The 15,102-nt window shown below is 42.1% G+C and overlaps 1 protein-coding gene across 6 annotated transcripts in view; it reads left to right on the forward strand.

The window, feature by feature from the left end:
• fam83ga (family with sequence similarity 83 member Ga) overlaps positions 1–12,656 on the forward strand; it is a 15,398-nt gene extending 2,742 nt beyond the window's left edge. Inside the window, exons 3-6 of one of the 6 annotated variants that reach the window (XM_032537221.1) lie at positions 4,022–4,146; positions 4,577–7,910; positions 8,059–8,091; positions 8,983–9,233. In XM_032537221.1, coding sequence (XP_032393112.1) covers positions 4,022–4,146; positions 4,577–7,910; positions 8,059–8,088 — 3,489 coding nt within the window. In that variant the 3' untranslated portion in view covers positions 8,089–8,091; positions 8,983–9,233. Of the gene's footprint in view, positions 1–4,021; positions 4,147–4,576; positions 7,920–8,058; positions 8,092–8,964 lie in introns of all 6 variants that reach the window. The other 5 variants (XM_032537225.1, XM_032537222.1, XM_032537224.1 and 2 more) reach the window with 5 other exon arrangements.
• Positions 12,657–15,102: the final 2,446 nt, after the last annotated feature.

The raw sequence follows: 15,102 nt of genomic DNA on the forward strand, positions 1-15,102 counted from the left end.
GGGGGGGGGTCACATGTTCATGAATGCAGAAAATGATTCTCTAATTTGACTAAAATCTGTAAGGCTCTGTTGTGGAACAAACAAAAGAATGACAAATAATTGAAGTCAAGGGCTTTTTATTATGATGGCACATGCCATCATCTTTATGTCTTTATGTCGTATGTCACACACACACACACACACACACACACACACACAAAACAGAGCTCAATAACAACCAGCAAAACCTCCTAGCTGGCACTGTACCATAGATAATTCTTGTACTTTGAAAGTTTTTATTCCATAATTGGCCGGTTACCATGAAAAACACAAGTTCTAAAACACATTTTAGGCATGTTGGGACACATAGAAGTAAGTTACACAGAATACAACACTATCTTCAATGAATTGTCTTCTTGACTAAATCTTTTGATCAAGCTGCCAAGTCAGCCTATAAAAATGTTTCTGTAGATGTGTAGGCGTGTGTATCTTCACTGGTCTCACAATTCGATTACGATTATCCTGTCAATTCAAATTGATTTAATATTACGATGCGTCACCTCCTCAATATTATTATGTATTGCTACACTTGTTTTTGTTATCAACAAATTCAAATTCAATAATGATTTGGATCAGTATTTGGAAGGAAGTAATACGTTAAAGAAGCAGAAATCTGTATTTAGGAGACCTTCAGAGATATTACTAGAAACACACATGGATTTGCAAAATGCTATGAGGTTTTAGACCTGTTTTAGGCCACGTTTACACGTGGGCGGCTATTTTCATAAACAGACATTTCAACCTCTCCATTTTCAAAAATTACATTGTGCACAGCTGTCAGTTTATAAAAAAGTGTTTGATTACACGTACCCATGTGTATATGCCATCAAGAGCATGCCAAACCTGTAGGTGGCAGTGTAACGAGTAGCTCAAGCCCACGAATCACTTCCTTTGTCTGAGTTTACATGCAAACGCGCAAACAAAGATTTCCAAAATCTCCACAGTTTTTAGAAAGACTCGTTTTCAGAGACAAATTCTCCATTTGCCTGTAAACAAAGGGCACAAACGAAGTGAAATGTCTCAGTTTTTCAAAATAGCAAGGCCTTATTCTCATTGCAACTGCTTTTTGAAATAGCTGGTATTTTTTTGTTTTTATTTACATTCTTAGGGATATCTCAATCATGTTTTTGGCCCCAAAAACAAGTACAGTGTGCAAACCTGCCAACAGTAATGCAGCTGCACAGTGCACTCTGGCTTCAAGTTGACCTACATTTAAATTAATCAAATGTTGGATCACAGGATGGCTATGCATTATGACAACAAACCTGGTGTCCCAGCTTTCCTTGAATGGTTTCCCATTTTGTACAATATTTTGTACCACCACATGTTGAAATATTGCAGAAATACATGCAAAGCAGTTGTTATTTTAACCCAAATTGGCTCTGCCGGCGTCGCATGTTGTCACTTGTATTCAGAGCGAATATCATTTTAAGTGATAGTTATTTGTTTAAGCTGCTGTGTGGTTCCCTTGCTCACAATGCTGTGTTAACAAAGAGATCCAGGGTTTTAAACAAGATGTGTTTGACAGCTGGCATACTTAGAGCTACAGTAGCCTACAATTGGCCACAAAAATATTATGTATTCTTATCGGTCGTGTACCGTGTCTGCGCTAGGTTCTGCCCATTAAATTGTCCTGTATCCTACTACACAAGTCTCTGACAGTCAAGTCTCTTGTCAATGTGGCTACTATGTGACATCCCAAAAATGTAACAGCCCAGGGTACAGTTGTACAAGTGGCAGTTATGACCAGAAAGAGTGATACGCAGCTAACACAAGCTCTCCCAGTATGTCGAGGACTCAAGTCTCGGCTGCTGAATTGAAGAAGATTAGTAGAAAGAGTAGAAGACAGATGTGACAAATGTGAGTTTTCACAGGTAGTAGGTAGAGGAGTGGATTGACAGAATGGGAGGAGGAGCAGATAAGTGGCGAGATGAGTATTTTGGCAAAGAGGTGCCAGATTCCTCTTAGTCCTCAGTCTAAGGGGGGGTTTCAACTCTATCAGTGACCCTTGACCCTCTCGGATGTGGACTAAGAGTATTTTTTGTAAAATGAACAAATCCACAGTGTCTCAGGTAGTCTGAATGTTGTTCTCTGTAGAGCTCTCTACACTGCAATTTAATTGTGTTTGGTAGTTGTTCTTTCACAAAAGATTCTTTCTGGAATTAAATAGAAGAGAAATGCAATTTGCAGATTTTATCAAATCAGTTGGCCAAAGGAATGTACTGAGGGAAAACGAGTTAAGGGTGTGACCAAAGGAGGAAGAAAAAAAATGTTTCTACTGTGAGACAAGCCACACCAGGAATAATCTGCTGCATCAAGACAACTTGTTCTATAACTTGTTGGCTGCATTCTGCGTTGTTCAGAACCTGGCCCCTCCGTACAGACGTGGCTCATAAAGTCTTTCAATGGACCTAAAGGTCCTCCCCAAATGAGATTATTATGAGACTAAATCTAAACTCACAACAACCACAGTAATGGTGTGTTAGTCAAATGTTCTAGGGGGACCCAAAACCACCTTTCAAAATCTAGAAATCTACTACATAACAAGGTCTGGCAGACAACACAGCCATGCTGAAGCTGTATTTCACTTTACATATCACATTGTATGTATTTGCCATATTTTTGAATGATAGGGATTTTGGGTTGCTGTTTTTAACGGTTTGTGATCCCACAATTCCTCGCATTTATCAGACAAAATAAACCTCATAATTAAGGTCTATTCTTTCCACCATGCAGGGCTTCTGTATGCACCATTGACTCATCACCAATGTAAACTAAATACCTGCCTCACATGATGTTTTAGTTTCCTAGTTTTCAAGGACTACCTGAACACTCCAATACACAACTGTGGACAAAGAATGGATTATCGTAAACCAATGAAACCATATTCCATCGAAAAAGGGCTGCATATGTCTATGCCAAAATTAGAATGCAGTTCTTGTATTTTTGTACAGATGTTGGTAAGCAAGTCTGTTCTATAGAAAGAAGGGAGGATAGAAGAAAGAAAGTGAGTCAGAAGGAGAGAACTGAGAAAGACTTGATAGACAGAGTGTTTAGCTCAAGGTACCTTTCATGTGTAATCTCCTATCTGAAAGGTAAACAGCAGCATGTACTGTACCACCCATTTATTATCATGAACTTTAGTTAAATGTTAGCACTTATTGAAAAAAAAAATCACTTTACAGTTATACAATCATACCTGGAGGCCGGTCAGAGTGGCTCTGCTTACATGTGCACAGCGCAACATAAAAATAAATCCATCACACTAAATTCTAAACTATGAGATTGTGTTGCCATCATGGATTATGGAAACATTTTCAAAATGCAACCTCATCTGGCTTGACCAAACAAAAAAGCAACAATCTTTTTTGCATTTTTGCAAACCTCTTCAGTGGACAGAGAACTGAGCCCTGCCGGTCACCAGGTTTTAATCTGAGGAAAGCCTGATACAGAAGCATCTTAACAGTATATGTGCCTTGTTAGTCAGAGAGAGATCAGTAAAGCAGGCAAGCTCCAACACAGACCAACAAAGGTCGAGACAATTGACCATGCAATGCAGCACTCTTATCAAGAAAAGATAGAGGTTAAATGACAATCCATGGGACTTAACATCATGTTGTTTGTGTAAGAGTAACATACATTAGATGTAGTATGTCTAATTGATCAGCAGTTTGAAACAGCGGAGCAATGTCCTTAATTTTAGGGATGAAAGTGGTACATTACTGCTCCTATTGTATGGCAACATGGTTTTTATTAAAAAGTACTTATATTAACAGTTGTGGGTTACACATACAGACTACAGTTTGTTAAAACATCTATTTTTTAAGGTTAGATGTACACATGAAAAACGTCAGTTCGAGAAAAGTGTCATTGTTTTGCAACTGCTCATCACACAGGTCCCAGGTTCTAAAGTTAGCTCTGAATCTGGAGAAGATATGACAGCTATCAATGAAGATATGACAGTTATCAATGTGTGTTACAGAACCTTCGTGTACGGTGTTCAGATGGAGGAGAGTTCCACACTCGGTCCTGCACCAAAGTCACAGGGCGAATGGGACACAGATTCATGTTCATCGATGGAGACAAAGCTGTGTCTGGGTCGTACAGGTCAGTGAAGTGAAGTGAAGTGAAGTGAGTGAAGTGAGTGAAGTGAGTGAAGTGAGTGAGTGAGTGAGTGAGTGAGTGAGTGAGAGTAATATGAGAGTGTGAGAAAGAGAAAAAGAGAGAGTGAAAGAAACAGTTCAACCATTCATGTTCCGTAGCATTCTTTACACACCAGACAAACAGGTTATAAATGTATGCAATGTACAACAAACAAATGCATTTACTGTGCAGTCCCTAAGTAATTGGACAGTTATACTTTTGGCTCTGCACTTCAGGTTAACTGCACGGTATTCACCATGCACTTACATGTATAGCTGCCACAGTTGTCAGCCTGGTTCAATTATTGCAGTTTATTTTTCAATGAAGTTTGTAAGGCAATGTCTTGGTTTTACTTCAAATTAGTCTAACTTTGAATTTGCTGTTTGTTCTGTAGTTTCACTTGGATGTCATCGCGGCTGGACACAAATCTCATCACCGTGGTTACAGGCCAGGCAGTGGAAGCCTTCGACAGGCTGTTTCGCATCCTCTACGCAACGTCCAGCTTTGCTGACCTCCGGAAAGTTGCCTTGGAGCCTGAACCTGAGTTGGAGGCCATCCCACAGCCGGTCTCAGTAGCCCCTCTTTCTGCTGATGTTGCAAGGAAACTGAACAGCCCCAAATACGCCCTGGTTACCTTAGCTAACCCCAGCCCCACCCCTTCTGCTGGCCCCGAAGAGACCCAGAATCTGAAGAACTCCAATAACCCAGAAACGAAGAAGGGGAGGCGGAGTAGGGTGAACAAAGAAGCCATACAGGAGACTCCTTCCATCCACCCCGGACTCACCAATCTAGAGAAAGCATGCTTGATGTCATACCTGCCCACCTGGCCAGAACCTGATCCCCCCAGTGATGTTATTGGGTTCATTAACATTCGTGATGCCAGAAAACCAAATCAGGTCCATCTACAGAGATCTGAGATGTTTGAAACCAGCCAAGCGATCAGGTTTAGCAGTCCATTCAGCATGCCTAAGGAAACCCTGCCAGAAGTTGCCAAGCCCAGACAGTTGACTGCTAAATATGAGGAGATAAATAAACTCCAACTAGCACAAGATAGAATAAAGGCTGAAGAGTCACTGGTAGGTATAACACAGCCAACACAAGTCAATGCAGGGCCTGGTGACTTCAAAGGTAAAGCAGAAGCACCTGTACAGAAATCCCCTGCATCTGGACCAAAGTGTGAATCTGACAAAGACACGACTAAGACTCTCAACGTTGAGAACAAACGGCACTCAAACATACCCACCAACCAAGATACAAGCCAAAACACCACACTTCCCCTCAATGCACACACAGCTTGCCAATCTAACAGCAAAGCATCCACTCCTACCATTGGGAGGCCTTCACACACCATACAAACTGTCACCACCCTCCCAGGATCGAGCACTAAAAAAGAAGAAGAAAGTGATTTAAACTCACAACATGCTGTTGTGTACATGTCAAACATCCTGGAGTCGAGTAATACACAAGCCTCACACTTGTGCCCCGCTGATTTAAACACAGAATTACAGACACAAATGAAAACCGTGCCGTCACATACAGAATCAAAGCCTCAAAAATTTTCTGAAATGACCCCTAACACCCAGACTCCCACCGTCAACCCCAACATGTCCTACTCCTCTACCTCTGCCACATGCTCTCCGTTTGTCAGTACAACTCCCCTTTCTGAAAACAATCACGTCTCCATTACTACAAGCACGAGTCTCATTTCCTGTTCTTCTTTGTCTTCCCACAGCTCTTCTTCCTCCATTCCTCCTTGCACCTCTTCTCTTACAACTCTCAATCCTCCCCCTTCCTCTTCCCCACCATCCCCATGTTTGAACTCAACCCCCCCCATTCCTAAACCTCGTACGCTCCAGCTGGTTATCAAAGGCGGCGTCATGGGCAATGGCCAGAAGTTGCCGGAGTTCGATGTTGTCAGGAGGCCTGAGGCGAGCATAGGGGCGCGCGCGGTCCACAGTGAGCCCGATGTAGCAAATGTGGCACGGACATCGCCAGAAAAAGTGCCTGAGACAACAAACAGTCGAAGCGAGACAGGAGCCCAGAAAGATGCAGAGAACACAGAAAAAGTTCTACGGCAAAAACAGAGTGGGACTTTCCAAGAGACAAAGAATGAAGTAGTTGGACAACATGATGACATTGCAAGATTGCAGTTTGTTGCTGGAAACAACTTAGAAAAGCAGTCTGATGTTTTCATTGCTGATGCGCCAAAGACAGAGAGTATGAATAGTCAAGAAATAATACTGAAAGATGTCGAGCCCAAGACTTTGACGTTGATAGACTGCAAATTAACCCCACAGATAGACTGTTTAGTCTCACTACAGGCAGAGATAAAGGCTCCAGAAAGAGCCTTAACAGGCTGTGAGTTTTCAAAAGGACCAAGTGAAAAAAGTGAGAGCCTGACAGAAGGCAAAACATACCTTGCAAGAGCACATGTACCTCAGAGAATATCATATAGTGAGTTGATACCACAATATATGGATACATTAGAGACTGCGGATTCCATAAAAGCGCCAAGACACACTCCTATTTCTTCCACACACTTATCCAGAGACAGTGCTAGTGACAGCATACACACATCAGTCACAGACACACAAGGTAATCCAAGTTTCTCACTGGCACACCACGCAGACAACACAACAAACAACACACCCACTGCAAAACATAACACACATGGCAGCTCTCAAGAACAAACTCCTAAAGCACGGGGAAGCACACACACACCTGAAGGACCCCTGCGTTTACGTCTCCCCGAAAAATTCATGCCAGACTTACGTTCGATGACGCCTGAGAGAGAATCACGCTCACTCACAGCTCTCATACGTACTCCAACTCCAGACGGGTATCTTCCACTTATGCCCACCCCAGACCCAGGAACGCACACGCCGGATCTGCGGCCATACACTCCAGACTTTCAAACGCCTACGCCCGACGAGTACTTCTCACCAACAGCAGACTCTTGGTCCACCACCTCAGAGGATTCGTATTACGAATGTAACGACTCTCCTATCCACGAGGCTGTTTCGGAGCGAGCAGCTTCCATCAACCATGGGAGGACAGAGGAGCATGTTGGCTTTACACACAAAAATACTCCTAATGATACAACCATCACCACCAGTCCTGCACATGTAAATTCTAACACTCGTACTGCTACTTCAGGCACCACAGGCAGGAATACCTCAAGCAGTGATACACAGAGTTTGTCTAGGCCTACTAGAGTCTCTTCTTCATCTTCTTTACTTGAGAAGAAAGTTAAAATGGTGGAGGAAAAAGAAACCACAAAAGAAGAAGAGATTGGAAGAGAAGAGGATGAAAAGGGGAGGAAACTGATTGTGGCAGAGAGGAGGACAGAGGGAGATAACCAGGGGACGGAGAGGAGAGACAGCGAGGAAGCTAAGAGAACAACCGACCATTTTAAACAAGGTAAAGATTCGACAGAGACAGTAGAAAAAAACGAGGATGCCCAACACCGAGCCCTGACGAGAAAGACGGTGCAGAACCATTCGGCAGCAGGGAGAGCGGTTGACGGAGAAATGACTCCAGGAGAGTTGACCAATGAAAGAACGAACCTAAAGCAATTGCCCACAGGTCAGGCGCTTCAACCAAAGAAGGCATCTTCCGAGGAAAAGAGAGCAGACAAAGAGAAGGCAGTTGACATGGCGCCATTAGGTCCCAGTAGTGTGGAGAGGAGAGACAGGCCCCAGACAACCACAGAGACTGATGGACAGAAGGTATGAAAAGTAAGGTGGCGGAGGTTTGCATCTTCATATTCAAAGTAATTCTCCACATCATCATCAAAAATAGCTCTTGAAGCCACTGTGCAGGCAATCTAATTAAAATTATTTGTACTTTTCTTTAATTTTCTAACTCACTTTGCAGTATTCTGTTCAGCGTACACCAGTGACGTAAAGGGTAAGCACAGTTTACCCACTTTTTAAAGGGGACCTAGTGTACATTTTTATATTTCTAAAAAAGGGGTAGTGACAGTATTTCACCTGCAGACATGAGAGTGTTATCAATCTTCTCCTCAAACTCTCAGAAAATGTGAACAAGAGTTTTTTTCTCTAATTATTAAACTTGTCCTTGAATTTACCTCTTTTCACCGATTATCTAACGTTTAATGAAAACGAAATTATCAAGTTTGACTCATGCATAATAATTACCTTTAAAGCAATGCTAGGTTTTCCCTCCCTGCATTATCCATCACGATCTCTCTCTGAACTGTGTATGCAGTGTATTTTGCAAGTTTACCATTTCTTGTTTGTGTGTCTAGGTCAGTTGAGTATGCACCAGCAGAGCATCACTAAGTTGAAGCACACGATACTTGTTTATTATTGAACAAGGAGACTGTGTTTGAATTAAAGCCTTTTAATGAGGCGCCGCACGCAGTCACATCGATGCAATATTGATGAATCGGTAAAAGATTGATGGTTTCACATTTGCACCGAGGTTTAACTTGCTCACCGTTGAACTGAGTCTACGCTTTTTATCTAACAATAGTCCTTACAAGTCAGTGAAGTGTTGATGGCATGTTTTAACTCCGTTCTGTCGTGTAATATTAACAAGAGCAGCAATTAAACAGATCTCACAATTACACCCAAGTAGTTCTCTCTTCCATTGCTCGGCACTGCATTTGTAAGTGCAAAATTTGTTACACTGCATTGTAGATAAGCCAGCACACGAATATAATATGATACACTGTAAGACATTGGACTTATAATAAACACCAGTCAAATGTATTGATACCTCATTACACATACATTCTACATTTCTTCTTATCTCAAGTCTCTTGTCTTTCTCTAGCTTTTGCACACTTTTCCGAAAACCCCTCAAGGACCGCAGCAAGATAGTGGAGGGTCCTCCCCTTCCCGACCATCCAGACCCCCTCGACCCCTCTCAGCCACCCAGCCTCGTCCCTGGGGAAGCCGTCCGCTGAACCAGGCAGGAAGCAAGGCGCTCCACAGTAGTTTCCAGGTCTTGGATAATACCTCTTCCCCTCGCAAACCGCCATCCGCACCCCCTCCTCTAGTGACGGTGAGGGCTGTTGGGTCTGCAGCAGCGCGGAAGCAAGCCGAAGCCCCCCACGGCCAGCACAGCCTCCTCTCTCGACAGCCTCTAGCAGCGCATAGCGGGACGGTAGGTGGCCAGTCGCAGAATCAACATCCTTACCCAAAATCCCCGGCCTCCTTTTGCCACACACACTCTAACAGAGAGGCGCAGCTCCATCCTCCTTCCCACAACCAGACGGCATCACCGCAGGAAGCACGTTGGCAGGAAGAAGCCAGTGCCCCATTTAGCTTCACTTTTAGCAGGCTGTACAACCTCAAAGGCCTTAAGGACAAGATGAGCAAGCTGCCAGCACAGAGCAAGAGAGGCAGAGCCAGCTCTCCGGGACAGGGACGTAAGAGCTCCAGCTAGTCTGGTAACGTCAGTCATCCTGGTTTTTTATACTATAAGACATCAAGCCAAAGAAATGGCACGTGACAATAAAGAATTAAAATAGAAAATTGTCTCATCTCCAAGAAAAAAAGCTTGACTTGACCCAGTGTGTGTACTTTCCCAAATTCCGCAAAAATAATATAAATAATAAGCTGTCCTGTGAGCTCAGCCAAGGCTTGGCTCTGCAGCACCATTTTTTAGTGTTACTTCTTGCTGACGCTTTTAGTGAATGTTTGAACTTTGACCTATGACACATGACGTGGGATTGTCTCGTCTGATGGAGGGCGCACTTTAAGTTGTTTTTCACATGGCAGTGTGAAACTTTTGCAGGACGTGGCTCCATTACTGGACCAAACAAAGAGTGATTAGATAAGTTGTTAAAAAGATAAGGTGTTCTTTCTTCTTCTGGCTCATTTTTAGAGATGATTCTTATTCGCATTGCTGCATCTCAAACCTTTGACATTCTTTTCACGTTGAAAATCCAGCTGCCTTTTCTGGCTGAAATCTGGGAGGTTGTGACCACTGAGGCTCTCAGTGACCTGGACAACTGGACCTGAACCATAGCTGCCTCACCTACATTTTGACTCAGTTTTTGCTTTTTCACCCACTTGGTCTAAGTTATCAAACAACTGAATAGTGTTGTTTTCCATTTTTCAAATGAACATTAAATTGTTTGTGTGACCAAAGAAAATGAACACCAGGGACATACTGTATGTAAATCATATGTAAAGCCGGAAGTTTGTCTGTTACATACTGCACATTAGATAGGCTGCTTTGACTTTGATCCACTGTACATATACTGTGGCTCATGCAAAAACAAAAGCCGTCGCTTCCTGAATTCACTAATACCTTTGAATGAAATTCCTTAAATCAACCACTTACTTGTTTTTTTCCTCTTTTTTTGTCATTTCATTCAGAAAGAGTCAAAACGTGGGCGATCTTCTTTGGTTACAGTAGTATGGAATCTCGGGATGGTGCTATGTCAATGTGAATTTGTGTTTCCAACATGCAGTATGTGTGACTGGGAGTCATTACAATGCACATTAACAGAGTTTGAAATAGTTATGATATGCCTGATGAAAGCAAACATGAAATGTACTGCATTACTGATGTACTGTTTTTTGTGAGATACTGAACAACAACAAAAAACACTGGAAGTCACAGACCGCTGTTGCAGCGATTTAATATGATCTACCACCCTTTTAGATTCTGTGAGTAGACAAACCATTAAATATTCAAATGTTTATTGTTTATATGAGTTGAGTGGGAGTATTTGTCCCACATTGGTGTTATAACAAGCCAAGTCTCTCCTCTTCTGTGGATAATGCTCAAACTGTTGATGCAAAATCGCACCTTATTGTTTTTTGATGTCTCAGACCTTTTATTTTGTACTCTGTTCCATTGTGTGCTGTACATAGAAACACTAAAGGGGTCAGGTAATTGAGTAATTCATTGTTTACACCATATGCCATTTACAATCAAAAGGCTTTTTGCCTGGAAGTCTGTGCCCAAACAAAGCACGAGTTAGAGACAAATCCAGTCAACACCATACAAGACAGACCAATTAATCTGAAGACAGATAAAGATGTCCTATGACAACAATATACAAGATGGTGCCTTTGAAGGAATGTGGAAATTGGCAGAGGTGCTGTTTTGCATTAAAAATAAACTCACTGGTGACATCAATGAAATCGCTGATGTGTACATAATTCATGTGTGGTTTGACAGAAAAACAACTGTCTTGTCCTGAAATGAGAGAAGCTCCAGGCTGTCATCTTGTTATGGGAGATGGACAATGGATTTGTGTTTGCCTCTTCCCTTCTAAACCAGCTTTGACTGCAGTGAATCTCCATATTACTGTTGTGCTATGTGGGCGCTTGTAATTATTTTTGTTTTGGGTTGAATTTTGCAATCTGCTCCCAAGGGAGGTGTTGAAATGGGAAGAAAACAAGGATTGAATGTTTTTTAATGAAATTTAGATTATGAATCATGGGCGGCTGCCCTTTGCAGCTGTGAAAAGCTGTTCTGCATGCCGACTGAGATGTACTAAACATCCGAGTTATCTCAGTGCATTTCTTTTAGCAGCCTCAGTCCTCAGAAAGAAGCGAGCCGAGGTACTGTACAGTCCCACAATGCCTCTGTGGTTTTGGAAATTTCACAGCACGCTGCAATTCTGCAGATATGAGCTGTAATCCATGTCAGAGACGCCTGTGACTTGCAACCCAATTTCCAAAAGTGCATTGCACGTTCAAGATGGTCCCGAGGGACATTTTTATCCAATGTTACCTGCAGAAAAGACCACAGAAGCTCCTCCTAAAAAAAAAAAGGAGGAGTTTGTGTGAGTTGCATGAAAATCTGCAGCTATGGTGTGATGATTTAAAGTTATTTTCACAGCAAAAGAACTCATAGTTTTTTTAAAAACTAGAGACATGATTTATTTGAAGTTGTATGTATGCTGTTAAAGCTTATTGCATGCTGGTAGAGACAAGTGATAACATCCGCTAGATGATTGACTCACCTGAATTTGCATGCTTATGTGAAAAGTGGAAGAGAGACTGAAGGAGAGATCTGTTTCGCAGGGTAGAAGACACAAACTACTGATTATTCCTGATGTTCTGTGAGAGCACATGGCTGTGGCTCATATCCAAACATTTGAGTACTAATATCATTTTAACCTCAATTTGTCAGGGTTTGTCATGAGTTAGCAAGGCTTGGACCCAAATGCAGTTAAGACTAGAGCAGAGTTGCATTCAAAGATTTAATAAGCAAAAGTTACACAAAAGGTGTCCTGAAGTCACAGACAAAATGCCTCCAAAAATACAGAGGGGTACAAAAAGACCAGTAACATGGAAACTTAGGCCGTTTACACAAGAACGCTCGTGTGTACATGTACAAATATTTATCAGATGCCTGTCATTTAGACGGCGACGGCTTTTTTGGGGCTTAAAAAAAAAAACGCCAAAAAAGTGAAACCACCCTCCAGAGTGGAAATCTTAAAATCGCTCCACCGTTGCGTTTCCATCTAAAGGGTAAAAACGCACAATTCTGAAGACAGCAGTGTGGAGGGAAATGAGGAGAAAGGGGTTCAGGTGGCCTGTTACAGCTTCTGTTACAGCTTACGGCTTCTGTTAGCTAAAAGATTTTCAACGTAGGCTAATGTCGCAATATTGAAATGATTGACAATATGGATAAGGTTGTTCGATGACCATATGTAGGCTATTCATTTGAGCCAGAGTTGGCTCCAACGTTATGGATGAAGAGAAAGCGGGAGCGAGAGGCAGCGGGCTGAGGAGGGTCTGCTTCACCCTCCTCTGCCTGCTGCCTCTCAAAAACGGCTGAAGGGCTGTGAGGCTCAGGATATTGGTACTGCTCCCATGGGTGCTGAGCCTTATCCCTGTCAACTGTTTGCTATGCCATGTTTTGGTTTGGCGCTACTAGGTAGAAAAGTAGAAGGAAGGTTGCACGTGTGCGCGCAGACTTGGTGGTGTTGTGTTGCAGTGCTTCACACTGCCACCTAGCCGCCTGGTGTGCATACTACATTGAATTTGACACACTTTTTGCATCAACATATGCATGCAGATTCCCTCCCCAAAACCTTTGTCTAAATGTGAAATAAAAAAGTGATATTACAACGCCACTTTTGCGTTTTTTTCTTCATATCATTTCCATGTAAACTTAGCCCAACTAGAACACCGGTAACAGCAGCACATCACGACAGAACGTGACATACAGAAACACGCTAACAGAAAAAATTATCCAACAAAAGACAATGGAAACACGGAGACTAAATACAAGGGTAACAAGGGACAGCTGATACAACAGGTGGAATACATCAGGGCAGAACAAACAAAGGTGGGAAAACACAGGAAGTAACACTAGACAAGACAAGGAACAATAGAACATACAGACAGTAACAGTCATGACACTTAGCACAAAATAACCAAACATAAATTAGGCAAACTGTCTTTTTTGCTCTTCAATTTTTGTACGGATTATTACAATAACCTACACGTAGGGAGTGGTTCAATCTTCTGAAACCCTTAGCGAGAGATTAAATAGGTGTATTTACCAAAATGGAAAAAAACAAAAAAAAAACTTTCCCTTTAAAAATCATTTGTCAGCTATTAAAGAAGCCTGACAATATGCAACAAGATTCGACAACAATATGAAGCAGTGTTCCAAAGAGACAAAATAAGACTGCAAAAGTTAGATTATACATTTAGTTTATGCCAGAGATTATTTGGACATTGTATCACCAAAGGAGTAAAGTATTACTGTGGTTTTGTCTGCCTCCCCTGTAGGACAGATGATGGAACAAAACTAAACTTCATATACATGCTTTATGAATCATTTTCTGGGTCACACATCCAGATTTAGAATGACTCAGACACTGTCATGCACGCACGCACGCACACATGCACACACACACACACACACACACACACACACACACACACACACACACACACACACACACATTGATTGAGAGGCAGACGGCAGAGAGATAGAGGAGAAGGAGAAACCGGAAATCCCTCCTTATCTGAAGTGACAGAGAGAAAAGGCAAGGGACAGAAAGAAACTGCGAATAAAGCATGAGGCAGGAAAAGATGGAGAGAGAGATACATACAGCAAGAGACAGGGACATGAAATCTCCAAAATAGACTGTTGACTTCAGCATCCACGGACCAGCTCACACACTTGGTGCTGCATTGAGTATTTGCAGCAGCAAGGATTGTGTATGTCATTTAAAATAAACTACAGTGCCCATGTTTATAGTAATAAAAAAAAAAAATTTTCAAGTCCTTACTGGTTTTTGGAGAAATATGGCACAATACTGTTAAAACAGGTGACTTGCTTGTGAACACAAAACACCGTGTGCCTTAAAAATGACTGGCTGACTTTTCATTTACAAACATGTATAGATTGTTAAGAAAAAGGAAATGTCTATCATATCACCCATTTGGGAAGCTCTGTTGTCAACTGGAGTTGCTGTTTACTGCTTGCTATCATCTTATCTTATGATTAATTGGGGTGGAACATGGATGGTAGTAATAACGAGGGACAGACAAGCAGCAACCCATTGGAAACCAAGAAAAGAAAAAGCCAAGCCATCTGTAGTGTGAATATGCGCCAAGCACAGGTAACCTGTTCAGTCAGCTAGCTGTGCAACGTTAACCAGAACTCAGCAGCAGCAGCAGCACATTACCTCACCCTCTCAAACATCATGCAAATCTCTTCACCATTGAAACACTCACAGATATATTCACACACACTAGCAGTCATGGAAGTCTTGTGATGATGATTATGTTTTTGTGGATGATTGCACTGTATGATAGTTGTGGCTCAATCCCAGAATAGCACACCACACACGCACATTCATGTTTAAATAGAAACCATCCCCTCTCCCTCAGGCCATTTATATGGAGATGAGAGACTTGGCTAGCAGGCAGACACACTTACACACACACAGACACACACACACAC

This window comes from Etheostoma spectabile, chromosome 15 (assembly GCF_008692095.1).
Source record: "Etheostoma spectabile isolate EspeVRDwgs_2016 chromosome 15, UIUC_Espe_1.0, whole genome shotgun sequence".
NCBI classification, from domain to species: domain Eukaryota; kingdom Metazoa; phylum Chordata; class Actinopteri; order Perciformes; family Percidae; genus Etheostoma; species Etheostoma spectabile.